The sequence below is a fragment of the Scardinius erythrophthalmus genome (assembly GCF_964197995.2).
Source record: "Scardinius erythrophthalmus genome assembly, chromosome: 15".
NCBI classification, from domain to species: domain Eukaryota; kingdom Metazoa; phylum Chordata; class Actinopteri; order Cypriniformes; family Leuciscidae; genus Scardinius; species Scardinius erythrophthalmus.
In genome coordinates, this window is record NC_138235.1 from 8,573,806 (window position 1) to 8,593,683 (window position 19,878).

The 19,878-nt window shown below is 37.2% G+C and overlaps 1 protein-coding gene across 1 annotated transcript in view; it reads right to left on the reverse strand.

Annotated features, from left to right (window-relative positions):
• Positions 1–9,719: 9,719 nt before the first annotated feature.
• The window catches only part of LOC308703167 (uncharacterized protein), a gene marked incomplete at its 5' end in the record, with an annotated part of 65,883 nt that continues 55,724 nt past the window's right edge, over positions 9,720–19,878 (reverse strand). The window contains 9 exons of the mRNA XM_081386491.1: positions 9,720–9,938; positions 11,199–11,302; positions 11,408–11,633; positions 11,738–11,776; positions 12,258–12,329; positions 12,423–12,526; positions 12,768–12,980; positions 13,265–13,351; positions 14,396–14,447. Of these exons, the coding sequence (XP_081242617.1) occupies positions 12,304–12,329; positions 12,423–12,526; positions 12,768–12,980; positions 13,265–13,351; positions 14,396–14,447 (482 nt within the window). The 3' untranslated portion in view covers positions 9,720–9,938; positions 11,199–11,302; positions 11,408–11,633; positions 11,738–11,776; positions 12,258–12,303. The remainder of the gene's footprint in view (positions 9,939–11,198; positions 11,303–11,407; positions 11,634–11,737; positions 11,777–12,257; positions 12,330–12,422; positions 12,527–12,767; positions 12,981–13,264; positions 13,352–14,395; positions 14,448–19,878) is intronic.

Consider the following 19,878-nt stretch of genomic DNA (forward strand, 5'->3'; position numbering starts at 1 on the left):
CACACATCCTTATCTTCATCTTTTTCAAACTCTGGAGCATCTTTCACCCAAAATAAGCAGTGAATGTGTGGAGAGCCACGTAGTTGGAACTCTACTCTGTAAAAAAAGTCAATTACCTCACCGATAGGTCGAGCAGGTGAATTAATCAAATCTCTCATCAAGGCTTCAACTCGCTTTTCAAAAATTCTCATCCCTGTCACAGGGTTACTTCTGAGGATTTCACATTTTTCGGACCAGTCTAATTCAGCAAAGTTCACAGTTTCACCTTGTTGTGCTTTAATAGCAGTAATCACATCAGGCCATCTCATCTCAGCAGCACTAAACGTACAGAAAAATGTAGGAGTGCCCAGCTGTCTCAGCATAGCAAACAGATCACGGAGAGATTTCTCCCAGTATGCTGGAGTCCCTCTTAATGGTTGCATGAATCGTGTAGCTTCCTTATTTATTATAAGCTTTTCTAACTCCTGTTTGTCCTGCAGCAGTGAGCAGTTTATTCTGCGTCCATCACGGGTCATGGGTTTTCCTTTCCGTAGTTGGATAGACAAACTAGATGTAGCCATGTTCATTTCAGTCACAAACTGCGCAAAGAAGATATAGTTGGTATCCTTCGCACAACGATTGTCAATAGAGAATAGTCTAGAGTTAAAGTATCTACTGGGGGAAACATGTTTTGCTCTACCAGGCTCATCAAATGTGTTTGTGCCATCTGGAAACTGCACTGGAAACGCCATAGACTCAAGTTTAGGAATTTTGAAAGTGTTTACAGGAGTGTTTCTCTCTGCTGGGGCAATGCAAAATATTCCATCATCATAAGACAACAGCTGCTGGCCGAGATCTGGGGGCTGAAGACATGTGTCCAAGGCAAGGCCTCTCGATTGCTCTTCTGCAGTGTCATCGTTAGAATCATTGTGTTCATTCTCATTGCTCTGTTCTTCAGTGTTCTCAATATCCATTTCCTCATCAGGAGTTGTGATTTCATTTGCACACTCTTCATGCTCATTAAACATTTCTTCTTCAGAAGCATTGATGTCATTTGCACACTCTTCCTGCTCATTAAACATTTCTTCTTCAGAGAGTTCTGCATTAATGAAGATATCTTTATATTCTGAATGGATATCTTTTAGCTTTCTTAAAGCAGACAAAACCTTTTGCATGTTCAAAGTCTGAAACTGATAGTGACCTTGGTAACACAGACGTCTTTTGAGTTTCACTGTAAGCAGTTGTGATTCACTTCTTGGTCTGGGTAAACAATTCACTGTTGTTTCTACTTCAGATGCAACAGAAATCACAGCACCTTTTATAGCTCTTTGCTGGCCTTTCGGTAGTGTAACAATCTTAGCAAAAGGAATGTACTTTGCAATAACGTGTCTTTCAAGAACATTCAAATCGCAGAGTTCTGGAGGAATGGGAGCGAACTGAAGATTATTGGCTAAAGCAATGTCTGGCATCAGACCTCTTAATAGTGTGTTATGACAGCAGTGACAGATCCACTCTGTTTTTCTGTTCTCCAAGGGACATTCATCAGGGCAGTCGGAGCACACATGAACATAGTTTCCAGTCAAGCAAACTGAAGCAACTGTTGGATTCTTCTGATAGCGCTCACGATCACATGATTTCACTTGATTTGAGAAGAGCGCTCTGCCACAGCATGTGCAGACGTAAGTTGGCCCCTGTTTTATAACATCTCTGAAAACATTTAAGGCTCTTAACACAGTCGGATCTTGTACTGCGTCAGGTTGGTTATTTTGTACAGTGTCTCTCTGCTGGCGCATCAGATTCATGTTTTTGTATTTGCGCTGTATGTCTTGTGCACAGCATACTGTGTGAAGTACCTTGAGTGCAGATATTTTGTTTTTAGATTTGAATAAATTATATTCTTTCTGACGAGCCCTAAAATGTACATCACAGTGATAACGTTGTTTAAAAATGTTCTTCCTTTTTTCAAAGAAGTTAGGATCATTTTTGCATCGGTTTGTATAATGGTCTATTTGCCTTTGCCTAAAAATTGGATCCTTTGAATATCGATCAACAAGATATTGCCTATGCTGTTCCTTATATTTAGCATTGTTCTTATAATTTCTCAATATATAGTCCTTCTGTCTCTCTCTGAATTGTTCATCATTCCTGTAATTTTTAACTATATACTTCTTTTGTTTCTCCCTGAATTGTGCATCATTCCTGTAATTTTTAATTATATACTTCTTTTGTTTCTCCCTGAATTGTGCATCATTCCTGTAATTTTTAATTATATACTTCTTTTGTTTCTCCCTAAATTGTGCATCATTCCTGTAATTTTTAATTATATACTTCTTTTGTTTCTCCCTGAATTGTTCATCATTCCTGTAATTTTTAACTATGTAATTCTTTTGTTTATCCCTGAATTGTTCATTATTTCTATACTTGCTAATTACATAAGCCTTTTTTCGCTCTCTGTATTCATTAATATTTTTATAATTGTTTTTCATTGCTTGTTTGTGTTCTTCTCTGTAAATCATACTATTCCAATATTTGTTCTTCATGGCTTGTTTACGTCTTTCCCTGTATTCACTACTTGTTTTAGAATCATAGACTTTACATACAGCCTGTTTTTTGTCATAAACACCTTGCCTCTGAACCATTTCTTTCTGCCATTTTTTATAATAAGCCTTTCGCCTTTGCTTCTTGTTCAGTTTTTCTGTCTGCTTGATTGTCGATTGTGAATATTGGTGATTTGGAGCTGACAATGGCAATTGATCCTGTGACAGCATGCCATGAGAAAGTTCACTGAATGATACATTTTTATTACTGTCTTGATTCTGAGTGACAGAAGTTATAACGTCCATTTTATCTTGCAAAGTCAAGTGGGCTTGATCATTAGTTGATGTGGCTCCATTAACGGTAGTCTCAGATGGTTGTTCAACCGGATCTTGGACACACTGTTGTGAGACATCAGCAGACCTGCATTGTTCATTGTTTGACAGAGCTTCGTTCTCAAAAGAGGTGGATGGTTGCACATCTTGGACTTGAACATACAGTTGTGAGACATCAGCAGACCTGCATTGTTCATTGTTTGACAGAGCTTCGTTCTCAAAAGAGGTGGATGGTTGCACATCACGTTCAAGCTCACAGCAGTTCAGGGAGACTTCAGGACGTACACTTCTTTCAGTTATCCGGTTAATGAACGATACAGGCAGCAGATCAAATTGTTGCTGGTCTATCAAATCGAAACACCCTTGAAACAATAGCATCAGCCTCTCGATCAGGTCTTCTAAACGGAAGAAGGTCAACATCACGGCCGTACCTGTGCTTTCTTCCTCAGGCATTCCATATGCTGATCTGCAGTGAGAATCAAAATAGCCAAACCTCCCTGAGCGATCTCTGAATACGGCGATACACGTGGTTGCACACAGCAGCAACGCGTCACTCACATCAGCTCTGAGGCACTGCAGAGTATTCTCTAGGTTTTCATACTCGCCTAGGACAGGTGAATCTTTCAGAAATCCAACTCTCTGAGGATGTTTCAGGATGTTGTAGCAGTTTGAGTTGGTCTTAACTGTGCTTGGCAGCTCATCAAAGTTTAAAAAATTAGCCACAAATTGCCCTTTGCTCTGCAGTGTTCGTTTGACACTAGTGTAAACTGCATCACCTCTCTGTAAAATGCGGTCTAAATCGAAACCGAGTAGCTCATTGCGTTCATTATGGACAGCTAGGAACATTAAAGCATTGCACGTACACTGACGGCCTCTAGAGTAAAGCTTATACCTAGTATCACCTTGAAAGTGCGATGCTGTAACAGACAGAACATAATAATGTTTTTCACCAATAATACCTGCTCCAGAAGTACTTCTACTGGTGCCACATGAAGCTTCTAGATTTCTGCGCTGTTTCTGAGATTGACTCCTCTTTCCTTTTCTTGGCATGGTGATGTTTCAGCACTGGCAATCAAGCAAATATGTTTGAGAAAACAAACACAAAAGATAATGTGTTTAACGTAGATAAAGATACCGTAGCACCTTTTATGCAATCAGATATATAGAAAAGTTAAATATTTAATATATAACAAGAGTATATATATATATATATATATATATATATATATATATATATATATATATATATACAGTGTTTCCTCTATGTTGATTAGTTAATGGCGGCCCGCCACGGCAAAATTTTTGCCGCCACGGTAACGTTAGGGCTCTACAGTGCGACCATTTCACTCGCATTTGCGCCTAAATATGTCTGTGTGCGATCATGAAAAGATATTTAGGCGCACTTGTGCGACTGACCCGATCGAAGATTTTTTTTTTTGGCAGCCGCCAAAGCGTTTTTTTCGTCCCGCCAAAGTCTTATTTGACCGGTGTGTAATGTAGATAAACTGCTGCGCTTGTGACAGCTGGGCGCATGTTTAAAAGAACGAGAGAGCGAGAGCGCGCGCCCTCTGGTCGCATGTGCGCGAGCACTCTCTTTGCGAAGCAAGGTTCCACGTTTTAATGAATGGTTAAACGACTGATCTTTCCAACACTGAACTCACGAGACGTCTGAATCGGTGTATAACAGATCGGTAACACTTTACAATAAGGTTCCATTTATTAAACTCTAGTTATAACTACATTAGTTAACATTAACTTTTAATAAACTGCACTTCTACAGAATGTATTAATTTTTGCTAATGTTCATTTCAACATTTAATAGCCTACATTATTGAAATCAAAAGTTGTATTTGTTAACATTTAGTTAATGCACTGTGAACTAACATGAACAAACAATAAACAGCTGTATTTTTATTAAGATTAATAAAGATGAATACGTTCAGTAACATGTATTGCTCATGGTTCATGTTAGTAATAAACTAATGTTAAATCAAACCATATTGTAAAGTGTTTAAAAAAAATAATTTACAGAACAAATAAGAACGTAAGGTGTGCTTACCCCCTTTAGTACAGCCTATATGGTTAGCTAGATTTAGCCTTAATAAACTACAGCATTTACAACTGAATGGTAGCCTATTCAATTGTAGATGGTAGAAAATAAGACTATTAGTTAAAATAAACTTTTTAATGCTACTTTTTCTCCCTGCTTTTTTATATTGATATGATTATATACCAAAATAATCTATTAAAGAAGGATTTTATCTTACAAAGCTATGAAATCCATAGGTAAAATCACAGCTTTTTTTTTTTTTTTTTAAGTGTTGGCCACCGAAGACCATTTTTGACCCAGGTAAAACCCTGCAGGGCCAACAATGTTTGTGTGCGGACATTCACACTTCAAGCAAGAATCGCTAGTGAGGCACGAAATGTATGAATTTAGTTTTTTTTTTTTTTTTTTTATGCAATTTATTTATGACAGCCAGTGTAATTGTTTTTCTAAAACTGAAAATATTTAATGTTCATAAGGTAAACTTTTGTCACACAATGTGGCACAGTAATATTGTGTCGTTAAAGGAAAAAAAAAAATTTGGACTGTGCTCCTAAATTTTTTTAATTAGGAGCACAAGTGCTCCTAATAAAACAAGTTACCATAAAGCCCGGGCTGTACGAAAGCCGTCTATCAGCAGTGATTGTTAAAGTGCATGTCGGAGAATCCCGCGGATAATCGCGCGGTTGTTCGGACAGACCTGCCCCCACTGCTAAAAAAAATCCTAAAGGAAACACTGTATATATATATATATATATATATATATATATATATATATATGTATATATATATATATATATATATTAGTAACAGTAATACAACAGTTAATTAATTGATTTGAAGTTAGGTTAATCAAAAAAAAAATTACTTTAAAATAGTTAAAAACTTTTAAAACTCTCTCTTACTATTTCTGAAGATGCAGCACAGTTTTGTTACCTGAGACGGTGATCTTACAGGACGTGAGTATGGGTGCAAATATTTGTGGTATTGAGTATGTACTTAGATGTATCAAGATGCAACAAGACTTGTACATGATCATAGATCAATTCATGGGTACTGGCCTTTTTTTTAAAGATGCGTTAGCAAGCTAAGCGTAGGTGCATAAGGGTTAGAAGCAGATGTGAGTTTGCATTTTGCAGTTTATAGTGCAAGCAAGTAAGCAGGTGGCAAGAGGTGGCAGGCCATTTATGAGTTTTGGAAGAGAAAGGATGGAAGAGGCATTTTTTTAAAATTAGTAAGCAAGATAAAGGTTTGAGTGAATAATATACAGTTATGGAGAGGAAAGTATAGGACAGGTCAAGACAGACAAACACAGAAAGAAATAAAGTCAGTTACATTGTTAAATGCAAAATGGCAAGTATCATTTACATAAATAACAACAGACAATATAAAAATGCACTAGAAATATAGTTACAAATAAAATTATATGTAAGGGGGTTACTTACACAATTGAGGATGGAAAGAGTTTTCACACATTTTTCATAAATGGTTAAATCATTGTTTCTAGCTGTGGAATAGCCCTTACAAACTGATAAATGTGACAATTTGTCTCACATTAACAAAATGAGAAAGCCAATCTACTAGTGAGGATAAACAATTCTAGCTATTCCTTCAAGCTGTGATGTGGCTGCTATCCCACAATACTACATTATGCTGTAGTGCCAGTGTAATGTGTTTACTAACGAAACCTTGTTAATAAAGACAGAATAAATGCAGACAGAATATTATAAAGAAATGACTAATGACTCTGATTACCATTAATCAGTAAGTTTAAAGGGATACTTACATAGTCACTCAAAGCAGCAATGTCACCTAAAAAAAAAAAGTCTAGTATTTTGTACACATTCGTTGACTGTTAATATGGTGAATATGAATATAAATTACCTTGCAATGAAGGTGCTGTTGGCCACCCTTAACCGCAGGGAAACAAATGACTACCGTAATGAATCTGATGAACATTATATAGTAAGTTTAAAGGGATACTTACCTAGACACTCAAAGCAGCAATGTCACCTAAAAAAAGAAGAAAAAAAAGTCTAGTATTTTGTACATATTTGTTGACTGTTAATATGGTGAATATGAATATACATTACCTTGAAATGAAGGTGCTGCTGGCCACCCTTAACAGCAGGGAGACAACAGTGGAACACTACAAAATCTAATAAGTAAAATAAATAAATGATCCACTCACAAATGTTATGCAAATATTAAGTACATAACAAAAGAGAATACCACATGCTGTAAAATATATATATATATGTATAATATTTTTTGAGCCTTGTTATTGGTATTAACTAGCGCTTTCTTTCTATTTTTACATGGCTTGGCTGAATTCCAATGTAGAATGCGGTGTGTTATTTCTTGATATCAGACCGCTGCGAAGTATAACAGACCGTTGCCATGAAAAACAGCGTTGCTATGGACGCGGAACGGACTATTTTCTTTGGTGGAAGCAATACAATCGTTTTTAAATCAATAAACTCCTTTTTAAATCAATAATTCGTGTCAAATTATTTATTTATTTTGTAGGTAACCATGTAATAAGCGGGATAATGTATAGAGAGTCGGTCGTTATAGCGAATAACAACCCCTTCAGGATGATTCAAGACCCCTCCGCTTCGCGTCGGGGTCCTGTTCAGCCTGTCGGGGTTGTTATTCGCTATAACGACTGCCTCTCTATACATTATCCCTTACTTATTCCATGCCCCATATACTAGCGTTATAAGCGAATCAGTTTTTAGAGATAAAACTCTTTACATTCGATTATCATGAAAACACATCCCAGAGAACAGTTTTTAGAGATAAAACTATTTACATTCGATTATCATGAAAACACATCCCAGAGAACAGTTGATATAAGTGGGAGACCTGCGGGAATGATTAAAATTATGCGCAATACCCACAATCCCGCGCCTAAATTCGAGCCCTGAGGTTAATGTGAATAAGTGAATTACCTTGGAATGAAGGTGCCAAAGGCAGTTGGCAGTGGGTACACGGCAGTGGAGGAGATACGAAACCTAATAGGTAAATGAAATAAATAATCTTGATTCCAAAAAATGATATTGAAATATGTTCTGAAATATGTCGATATAGATTGCTATTCTATATTTATTGTAAATGCAAATATTGAGAATGTGACAGACAGTTTAAAAGATTACTTACCGCAATGGATGCAATGAACTGGCAAGATTTTTACAGACACAGGTTCACATAAAAGAAAGGAGGAGAAAAATAAGAAATCACATATGATTCACTATTATATGAATCAAATATTGCACAGGCCTGCATGCATGGTACAGAAGAACTGTAAAGTTTTAAAATAATATGATTTGACTAATCTGAATCATATTAATATGCTAATCTGAAATTGTACAAATATATGTAGCCTATTTACCACAAAAGTTAGATGGTCACAAAGTAAGGTGAATTTAAGAAAAAAAATTCACTTTATATCTATGTTCTTCATCTCTGTAATCTGCAAATAATTTTGCTGTTATAAAATGTAACGTTATGACTGAAAATGTATCTCAAGCTGTCAATCAAATACTTACATAGTAGCAACAACGACCTATTTACACTCAAGCAAAATAGAGAAACAAGTCAGATAATACACAGGAATGGAAGTATGGACGTGTTTCTATTATAAAAGAGTAACGTCAGCATTATAGAGATTGAGGAGTTACGTTCACGATCTTTTCACGCAGCGTTGCATATTTCTCTGGTCTTACTGACGAAATAACCATGGCAACGGTAAGCGTTATCCCTTAAAATGGCGGCGCCATTGAAAAATGAAATAGATTTTTTTTTACCAAAAGCTTATCTGACGGCGGTCCGTATTTCATATAAACAGGAGCAAAAAAGTCCAATTTCACATAAAAAAATACAAATACTGGGGATATAAATTAAGGTTTTTAACAAAACGAACAAATTAGACAGAAGACAGAACCCGTTAACGTTACACATCATCCACACGATAACGTTACACATTATCGTAATGCTTTTTGGAAAATTAACTATTATTCGTGTTTCAGCAGTTATAAACACTTAAATACGTTTAACTGCATTCAAATCGTTAACCCACACACATTTTAATTACCTCAGACAAACTTTCTCACTCACCCGAACCGAAGCAAGCAGCAGGAGCGGAAGGATCCAGAATGACGTACAGCTCATTAGTTATGCAACATTCAACGATCTCATTTGTTATCCAACATTTAACAATTTCATTGGCCAGCCGCTACATTCGTTTAAATACCACAACCCTTGTAATCAAATAATTAACATCATAATGGAGTTATTAAATCACAATTAATTTATTAAAACACCAGCAAAAAAATAAAAATAAATTGTATATATATTAAAAAATATGGCAGCTAATTACTTGTGCACAATTCCCTTTTTAAACCCACAATATTTATTTAACTTATTTTATATTAGGAGGGACCAAATTATATTTTGTTTAATAAAATAAATTATACAATAAGGTGAATTGATTTATATTGTAATGTAAAGCCTACAGTTTGTTATCACATAAATGACTTTTGCTGTTGATTTGCCAATGTGGTCCTCAGATCAGTGATCAAGCAGGGCAGACTGGAGATGTAGCTGGCCATTCTTTCAGGCTTTCTGGCAAATACAATTTTTCCTGTTATACAATGAAGTGAAAGTTCTGTGTTTAACCCATCCAAGATGCACACACATTAAAAAAGCTGTGGATATACCTTATTTCAGTCATTTAACAAAACCCATGGGACAATGGAACCAGAAGTGCTAAAATGCAACTCGTTTCGGTGATTTGGACAAATAATAATAAAGACATCAATATAATAAAACATTCTAACATAACTTTAATTTAAATGAACAGTGTAACAAATAAGAACATGTGAACATTTGCTACCAGTGTTTTCACACACACACACACACACACACACACACACACACACACACACACACACACACATTACTGAGGGTCACTGTGGTGGACACACACATTAACCTGGTGTCTCTTCTACACACACTCTGGCTGCTGTCTGTCCCTCTCTCTGGGGGAGGGGGAGATAGAGAGAGAGGAAGAGAGAGAGGGAGAAAGAAGGGGGAGGGAGAAAAAAAAGAGAAAAAAGAAAACCATTGGTCAAAGGTTATCTGTCCTGTCATCATGTGCCTTGGTGATGTCTTTTGATTCGCTGATTGGACTGGTGCCAAGTTCAAGACCACTGTCCTCCTCCTTACTTGACCACTCAACTACAACTACACATCAGGTGAGACCCTTTTTACTTTTCAACAAACTAAATTAACTCTTACAATAAAATGTAAATATTAAGGCCTATATGACAGTGACAAAACAAGATTTGATCTCAGAGATATTTTTCCACTTTTTCTAATTAAATTGATGATTTTTATGAAGCTACAATAAAATGACAGTATAATAAAATATATTCTGACAGGATTTGGTCTCAGAGAAGGGGTTCTGACTGAAAAATGTTTTTTCTGAAGATATTTTTCCACTTTTTCTAATTAAATTGATGATTTTTATGAAGCTACAATAAAATGACAGTATAATAAAATATATTCTGACAGGATGTGGTCTCAGAGAAGGGGTTCTGACTGAAATAAGTGGATAAATTACTTCAGAAAATACATTTTTCAAATTAAATTTTATAAAGTTCAGTCACAACCTCCTCAGAGAAGGGGTTCTGACTGAACAAGTTATTTGTTAAAGGTCCCATATTGTCAAAATTGAAATTTCCTGGCTTTTTTTCATGATAACAGAGCTCTAGGGGCTATGTAACTACCATGTAAGTTTCAAAACAATCGAACCACAGACAAATGCACACAGTCTGCATAAAGTAGCTGTGCCTTTTCACAAGCCATTGTGACTTCCGTATAAATGTGATGTCAGAACTACTCAGTCACCACCCCCACCAATGGTGGGTCACTCAGAGAACAACAGGCCAATCAGAAGAGAGGCTCATGAATATTAAGTAGACAGGGCAAACTCGACCTGTTCTTGGCAGAGCTCCTGAGAAAGGAGCTGTAAAATATATATTGAGATGGTTTTTGGTGCTTATACAGCAAATATATATTATCCAGGAAATAAAAAACCTAAAATAAAACTTCAGAAAGATGTACACTATGGAACCTTTAAAGTCATTTTTTTTCCACTTCAAATAAATAAACAGTAGTGTTTTATTTTTGGGTGAACCATTCTTTCAAAACTCAACACAATTTCCTTCAAAATATTGCTTTGACTTTAATTTTATGAACAAAAAGTAAATAATATTTGCCAGAGTATTCACATGTACCTTTCTCTGCCTTTTCTTCTCGTCAGCATGGCAACTCCAACATCTCCGGCAGCATTGCTGCGTTGCAAGTGTGTTGCAACGAGCATGAGCCAGCGAGCCCTCAACTTCCGAAAGGGAGAAAAGATTACCATTAATAGGCTTAAAACACAGTCTATAAGTGCTTTAAGCGATGGCTTAAAAACATATTTAAATAAAACAGATGGGTTTACCCCGGAATTTGAGGAGGGGGTTAGTTATATTTTACAGACATACACCCTGTCCAATGCATTTGGACAGATGCATTTGTTTGTTGGCCCTGGAACCCTGAAATTTAAAACTGTTCCACTGGAGATCACAGAGGAGGCGGAGAATGAGGCCAAACATGCCCTGTGTCCATCTTCACCAGTGATGAGTGGTGAAGAAGAGCACAACTTTTCAAAGGGTGGATACCTCAGCCTCCAGGGGAAGATCATGGAAGTGAGTAAATTTTCTATCCGTCTAATACATTTTGCAGTGTTAAACTAATTCTCTAAGCTTTTAACCTAATATAATTTACCAACCTGACAGCATTACATCCTCATAATCCAGTTCCAAGTTGCCTAAAACAGAAATTTTATAACAATGAACAGTGATAATAACCGTGTTCTGCAATACCTGTGGCAAATTCAATTATATTGCTAATTTTGTATATTTGAGCTGAATAGTCTCAAAAATATACTAAATACATTACAACATTTTATTATATTCATTTTGAAATAGTTTGTGTATCTAATGGGTGATTCAAAGTTATTAGAAAATTCACAGGACATAACAGTTGAGTAAGACTATTGACACCATATACGCTTTTTCACCCCCAGATTTACTATCTATCTTTCTATCTGACCGTCTTCATCTGTCTGTCACTATGGCACTGTGATTTAAACACACGTTCAGGAAATCTCAACACTCCATATTTTGGATTTTTCACTTATTTGTAAAACAAATCATGTAATTAACAAATTGAATTAAAAAAAAATCTAAATGTGCAATGTTGAGGAAATCCAGGAACAAAAATAAGAAATAGAACTGTATTATACTCACCCATGAATTGAATTTTTCCAGTTGCGTGGCGTGAAGATGACACGCACTAATGTCCCCGTTCTGGACATTCAGCTGCAGTGTGGAGGAAAGTTGTTTGAAGTGTCGCTGTGGAGGGATGAGGCACTGACTGTTGTATACGTGGGTGATGAGGTGGTGATTACTCACCTTCGTCCCTGCATCCTCCACAACGGGCGAGGAAAATTCCACTCCTCACCCTACACGACTGTGGAGGTACATAATGCACAACACTACTGCTGCCATAGTATACACTGAAACAGAGTAAAACATGCATTTTGGAGTTGTAAACCTACCTTTCAATTAATAAATGTCACATGAACAAAATCATAAATGTTCAGATTATCAGCAATACTGTAATCTGATAATAGACTAGAGTTGCAAGTGTGTTTTTTAATACAACAGGTCAATAAACAAGAATTTAATATACAGAAAAGCAAAATTGTACAAAAAGAAATACTTACAGTGTTTCAGTGCTAATACAATAAAACTTACCATAATGGTTTGTTTCCACAGATTCCTGAGGGGCAAGTCCAGGAGACAGAGGCCGACATCATCGGCATCACTGAGGTCAACGACAACTGCCACATCCTCAGCAGTGAGTTGGTGGTGTACATTGTTCCGGTTACCATGTTTTCTGGGAAGCCTGATGACCTCCTCGCCAAGCTACCGATAAAAGTGGTCCTCAGGCACATAAACAGACGGGTGCTTCAGATCCGTGCCGTAATTGAGACGGAGACCTCATCAGATTAGCCAGCACCCTCATTCCTTTTTCCACTTTTTTTTGTTCTAAGACTGCTACTTTAAATTGTTCTTGTTTAGTTTGTTCTTGTTTAGTTTCTATAGTTTGTTCAAAACAACAACACCTTATTAAAGATAATAAAATATAATTTTACATGTTTCAAAGTGTTGTCTTTTCTATCATCCATATATTTTTGACAGCAATGCATACCCTCTAATTACCTGCAGAAAAGGTACACTGTTTTACTTACCTGTTGTGTTGTGATGCAAGGTTCTCATCTTGGATCTGAGGTGTGACCAGCCACTCGTGGACTTTAGTCACCCATTTGAATGCAACACTGGGAGAATAGAAACAGAAAGTTACAATCTTCAAGTTACACAAGTGTGAAATTACACAAAAATAATGCAAAACCCATTAATTGAGATATATCAACAAACTCATACATTTGTCATGCATTTAACAGGATGTAGTCCCTGTGTTTCCCATCAACTACACCTTGACATTTATCCTATCCTGATTGTTTAAAACTTGTGCACTTTAATCACACCGTGATCCGGTGTTTCCCGTGACTCGTGACAGCGTCGTGCAGGTATGACATTAAAACCCTGCCCCTTTGGTTCCATCAAGATATGTCTATGTTGTTGTAGAATGGGGTTTTTCAATTTAGGAGTAAAATTACATACATTTTTAATAAAAGTACATAAATTAGACGTACCCTTACCGAAAACAAGAAATTTTAACAACAACGGTTGAATCTCAATGACTCACTAAAAGTGAATTGCTGCCACCTAGTGGCGGTTTTAATTTAACATTTAAATTTTAGTTTGATTTTTTTTATTATTTCAAAAGTAAATGATTAATAACGTCCATTACTAATTAAGTTATTACTGATTTACTGTGAGCTGCATTAAACAATGCTATTTCAGAATTCTGCTTCTGTTTTTCCTCAGCATTGCAAAGATTGTCTTTTTACTGTCATTTAATTTATTGTCATTTAATTTAGTCATTTCTTCATAACGTCAAAACGTTCTCTGAGACCAAAATCCTGTCAGAATATATTTGTTTTAATTAATTGAATAAATGTAAGGATTTGACACAAAAGATGATGCACATATCTTAGCAGAAAGCATTCACCGAAAGGTTGTAGCTGTTATCAAAAAAAATTACCTTGTAAGTTAAAAACGTCATTACTGTCGATCATTGTTCGTGATATAATGATTAATGTCATTACAAGAATACAGAAAACGATCTGTGTGGGGTCATTCTTGTGTGTCGCACAGTCAAGAACCGTTTATGAATTAGTTAACTGTTTTTTTAGAAAATCAAGACATTGTTATTTTAGTAGCATGAAAAACAAAAGGATTTTAAATCAATATCTTACTTGCGTCGTGTCTGCACTTTCCCACGACAGAATTCGCAATCTGTCTGTCTGACTGTGGTGAGCAACACATAGTGTTAAACACAGCAAAAACTCCCCCGAATACGCTTTTTTTTTTCTTCACCAGTAACTAATCTGGTTGGTTATTGCATTATGATCTCAACAAAGATTTGTGTGATTGGCTGTGATGCTCAACGCTGAAAAAAAGTATAAAACGTAATATTTTCTGTCTATCTATCGACAGTCGTAATAGATTAACATTGATTGTGTAGGAGATATTTTTTAACCCTTGTCGAATATGCAGTTTTGTCCATTTTAGAGGGAACAGAGTAATTGTGTCTCAAAATCTAGCAATTTGATTTACTCATTACCTTCACCTGGTTACCGTGACAACGCGCGTCCATCCCCACATTAGCTGTTCTTCTTGTATGACAAGAACCATTTAGGAATCAGTTAATTGCTTTTTACGCATTAGAAAGAGACATTGTTATTTTAGTAGCATGAAAAATCAAAAGGATTATAAATTAATATCTTACTTACATCGCATCTACACTTTTCCTCGAGCGAATAGGCAGAATCCAGCCAGAATGTCAGAAAAAGGGAGAAAAATACAAAAAATAGTGACTGAGGAGAACAGCACATGACATGAACGAGGCAAAAAGCTCCCGCGAACCCGCAGATTGTTTCTTCATCGGTAACTAATCTGATTGGTTATTGCATGAGCTCAACAGAGACTTGTGTGATTGGTGGTAATGCTCAACGCTGAAAAGAAAAGTAATCTTGCATGTGAGCATCTTTACCTGTAATGCCTCAACACTTTACTTTATTTTCATATTTCACTTCAAATGTGAATGTCGTTATCCATCCACGTTCTAATCCGTATATCTTGTCATGTAAACTGATCCTCTCAGCACTATATTTATTACACCACAAAATAACATGCTCAACATTTTCTGGTACATTACAACTGTCACATTTGTTAGAAATGCATTTTTTCATTAAATACAAAGTTGACTATATAGGGGAAAATTTGTAACCTTTTAAGTTTAAGAGGCAGGGCAATTGTGTCTCATAATGTAGCACTTTAATTTCCTCATTTCTTTCACCTGGTTACTGTGACAACAGGCGTCCATCACCACATTAGCTGTTCTTGCAATATCATTTTCCTATTATTACGAGTTGTTGATATAAAAGTTATGATTAAGATTTTAAAATATGCTCACTGATAAAATTTAACCATTGAGGCTCTATCTACTGTAGCTATCTATCTAGCTATCTATCTATCCCTCCATCAAACTTTAAACTACTTTAAATTTTAAACTAATTTAAACTTTAAACTACTTTAAACTTCAAACTAATATAAACTTTAAACTAATTTAAACTTCAAACTACTTTAAACTTTAAACTAATGTAAACTTTATATTAAACTTCAAACTACGTTAAACTTTAAACTAATTTAAACTTCAAACTAATTTAAACTTCAAACTTCTTCAAACGTAATGGTCCAAACTTTCTCAAGCCAACTTCAAAGTTTGTCTCGACGAACTTTCGCATCTAGTTAAGTTGGCTTGAGAGAGCCAACATATTGAAATCCTATTTAAACTTATTATTATTATTATTAAGTTGGCTTGAGAGAGCCAACATATTGAAATCCTATTTAAACTTATTATTATTAAGTTGGCTTGAGAGAGCCAACATATTGAAATCCTATTTAAACTTATTATTAAGTTGGCTTGAGAGAGCCAACATATTGAAATCCTATTTAAACTTATTATTAAGTTGGCTTGAGAGAGCCAACATATTAAAATCCTATTTAAACTTATTATTATTATTATTATTAAGTTGGCTTGAGAGAGCCAACTTACTGAAATCCTATTTAAACTTATTAAGTTGGCTTGAGAGAGCCAACTTACTGAAATCCTATTTAAACTTATTATTAAGTTGGCTTGAGAGAGCCAACTTACTGAAATCCTATTTAAACTTATTATTATTAATGGTGCTTGCCAAAGGCAAGGCATCATTAGTGTTCTCTTGCATACTTATTATTAGTGGTGCTTTTTTGAAAGCATCACTATTGTTATTGCTCATACTTATTCTGGACAAAAGTTTGGCGCGTAACTCGCCCCACACCGTTTGTCTCAGACCCCTGAGTGAGGTGTCAAATCGACCGGCTCATTTAGGAGAGGTGTGCTATATCTTTTCTAAGCGATCGGGTGTACGATGTTCACACAGCGGACGAAAAAGTGGCCAAAAAAGTCCCATTGACTTAACATTGGGCATTCCAAAAAATTCAAATCCAAACCGACGTTTTCACACACACAGACTCCAAAGGGCCTGACACCCCTGCGTCTCTCCTTCTCTCTCTCCCTCAGAGGATTTATATTATCAAGCAACCAATAAGTAATGGCCTAAAATCTTCATAGCCACACCCTAGCAACCAGTTTCAGCACCCTAGCAACCACTAAGAGCTCCCTAGCAACCACCCTAAACCAAAAAAAAAATATTTTTTATTTTTTTTGTATTTTTTAACGCAATATTACACTCGTGGCCTTGCGATATTGCTCCATGCTTGTGCCTATTCGGCCATAGGCACGAGGCCGCAGGCCGAGTGCCGTACATAAGGCACTCGCAACCACCCTGAACACCCTAGCAACTGCCTAGCAACCACCCAGAACACCTAGCAACTGCCTAGCAACCACCCAGAACACCTAGCAACTGCCTAGCAACCACCCAGAACACTCTAGCAACTGCCTAGCAACGCCCTAGCATCCACCCAGAATACCATAGCAACCACCAAGAATAACCTAGCAACTGCCTAGCAACCACCAAGAATACCCTAGCAACTGCCTAGCAACCACCCAGAACACCTTAGCAACCACCCAGAACACCCTAGCAACCACCTGGCAACAGCATCTTGCTAAAAACATCCTAGCAACATGCTAATCAAGCTAGCATCATGCTAACATCATGCTAATCAAGCTAGCATCATGCAGCAACATTATAATCATGCTAGCATTATGCTACCAACATGCTAATCAAGCTAACATCATGCTAGCAACATGCTAATCAAGCTAGCATCATGCTAACATCATGCTAATCAAGCTAGCATCATGCTAGCAACATGCTAATCATGCTAGCATTATGCTACCAACATGCTAATCAAGCTAACATCATGCTAGCAACATGCTAATCAAGCTAGCATCATGCTAACATCATGCTAATCAAGCTAGCATCATGCTAGCAACATGCTAATCATGCTAGCATTATGCTACCAACATGCTAATCAAGCTAGCATCATGCTAGCAACATGCTAATCAAGCTAGCATCATGCTAACATCATGCTAATCAAGCTAGCATCATGCTAGCAGCATGCTAATCATGCTAGCATTATGCTACCAACATGCTAATCATGCTAGCATTATGCTACCAACATGCTAATCAAGCTAACATCATGCTAGCATCATGCTAATCAAGCTAGCATCATGCTAACATCATGCTAATCAAGCTAGCATCATGCTAGCAACATGCTAATCATGCTAGCATTATGCTACCAACATGCTAATCAAGCTAGCATCATGCTACCAACATGCTAATCAAGCTAGCATCATGTTAACATCATGCTAATCAAGCTAGCATCATGCTAGCAACATGCTAATCATGCTAGCATTATGCTACCAACATGCTTATCAAGCTAGCATCATGCTAGCAACATGTTAATTAAGCTAGCATATTGCAAACAACATGCTAATCATGCTAGCATCATGCTACCAACATGCTAATCAGGCTAACATCATGCTAATCAAGCTAGCATAATGCTAGCAACATGCTAATCATGTTAGCATCTAGCTAAAAACATGCTAGCAACATGCTAAACATGCTAGCATCATGCTACTAAGATGCTAATCATGTTAACAACATGCTAATCATGCTAGCATCATTCTAACAACATGTTAATCTTAGTAAATCATGCTGGAATGTGGTAAATCGTAGTAAATCATCTTAGAATCATGGTAAATCGTGGTAAATGATGCTAAAACGTGGTATATCATGGTATCACAACATGTCAATTGTGTTAGCATCTGCCCAGTGGCGAATTTTGCCACTGCAAGCACCACTTCACATTTTCTTCAGGAAATGTACATTCTAGTTCTTCTACTTCTTCTTCTTTTTATTATTCTGGACAAAAGTTTGGCGCGTAACTCGCCCCGCACCGTTTGTCTCAGACCCCTGAGTGAGGTGTCAAATCGAGCGGCTCATTGAGGAGAGGTGTGCTATGACTTTTCTAAGCGATCGGGTGTACGATGTTCGCACAGCGGACGAAAAAGCGGCCAAAAAAGTCCCATTGACTTTACATTGGGAGTTCTAAAAATATTTGAATCCCAACTGCCGTTTTCACACACACAGACTCCAAAGGGCCTGACAGCCCTGCGTCTCTCCCTCTCTCTCTCCCTCAGAGGATTTATATTATCAAGCAGCCAATAAGTAATGGCCTAAAATCTTCATAGCCACACCCTAGCAACCAGTTTCAGCACCCTAGCAACCACTAAGAGCTCCCTAGCAACCACCCTAAACCCCAAAAAAATGTTTTTTACATTTTTTGTATTTTTTTAACGCACTATTACACTCGTGGCCTTGCGATATTGCTCCATGCTTGTGCCTATTCGGCCATAGGCACGAGGCCGCAGGCCGAGTGCCGTACTGAAGGTACTCGTTATTAAAGATTTTAATAACTCTATAAAAACTCCATAGTAACCATCTTTGACAACTACCAACCACCTAGTAACACCATAGCAACTAAAAAAAATACCTTAGCAACCATCCTGAACACCCTAGCAACGTCTAGAAACGCTCTAGTAACCACGAAAAATACCATAGCAACCACCCAGAACACCCTAGCAACTGTCTAGCAACCCCCCAGAACACCTAGCAACTGCCTAGCAACCACCCAGAACACCCTAGCAACTGCCTAGCAACGCCCTAGCATCCACCCAAAATACCATAGCAACTGCCTAGCAACACCATAGCAACCACCCAGAACACCCTAGCAACCACCTAGCAACCGCCTAGCAACCACCCAGAATACCCTAGCAACCGCCTAGCAACACCATAGCAACCACCCAGAATACCCTAGCAACCGCCTAGCAACACCATAGCAACCACCCAGAATACCCTAGCAACACCATAGCAACCACCCAGAACAGCCTAGCAACCACCTAGCAACGCCCTAGCAACCACCAAGAATACCCTAGCAACCGCCTAGCAACCACCCAGAATACCCTAGCAACCGCCTAGCAACACCATAGCAACCACCAAGAATACCCTAGCAACCGCATAGCAACCACCCAGTATACCCTAGCAACCGCCTAGCAACACCATAGCAACCACCCAGAACACCCTAGCAACTGCCTAGCAACACCATAGCAACCACCCAGAATACCCTAGCAATGCCCTAGCAACCGTTTAGAGCCACATATAAACCATATTGC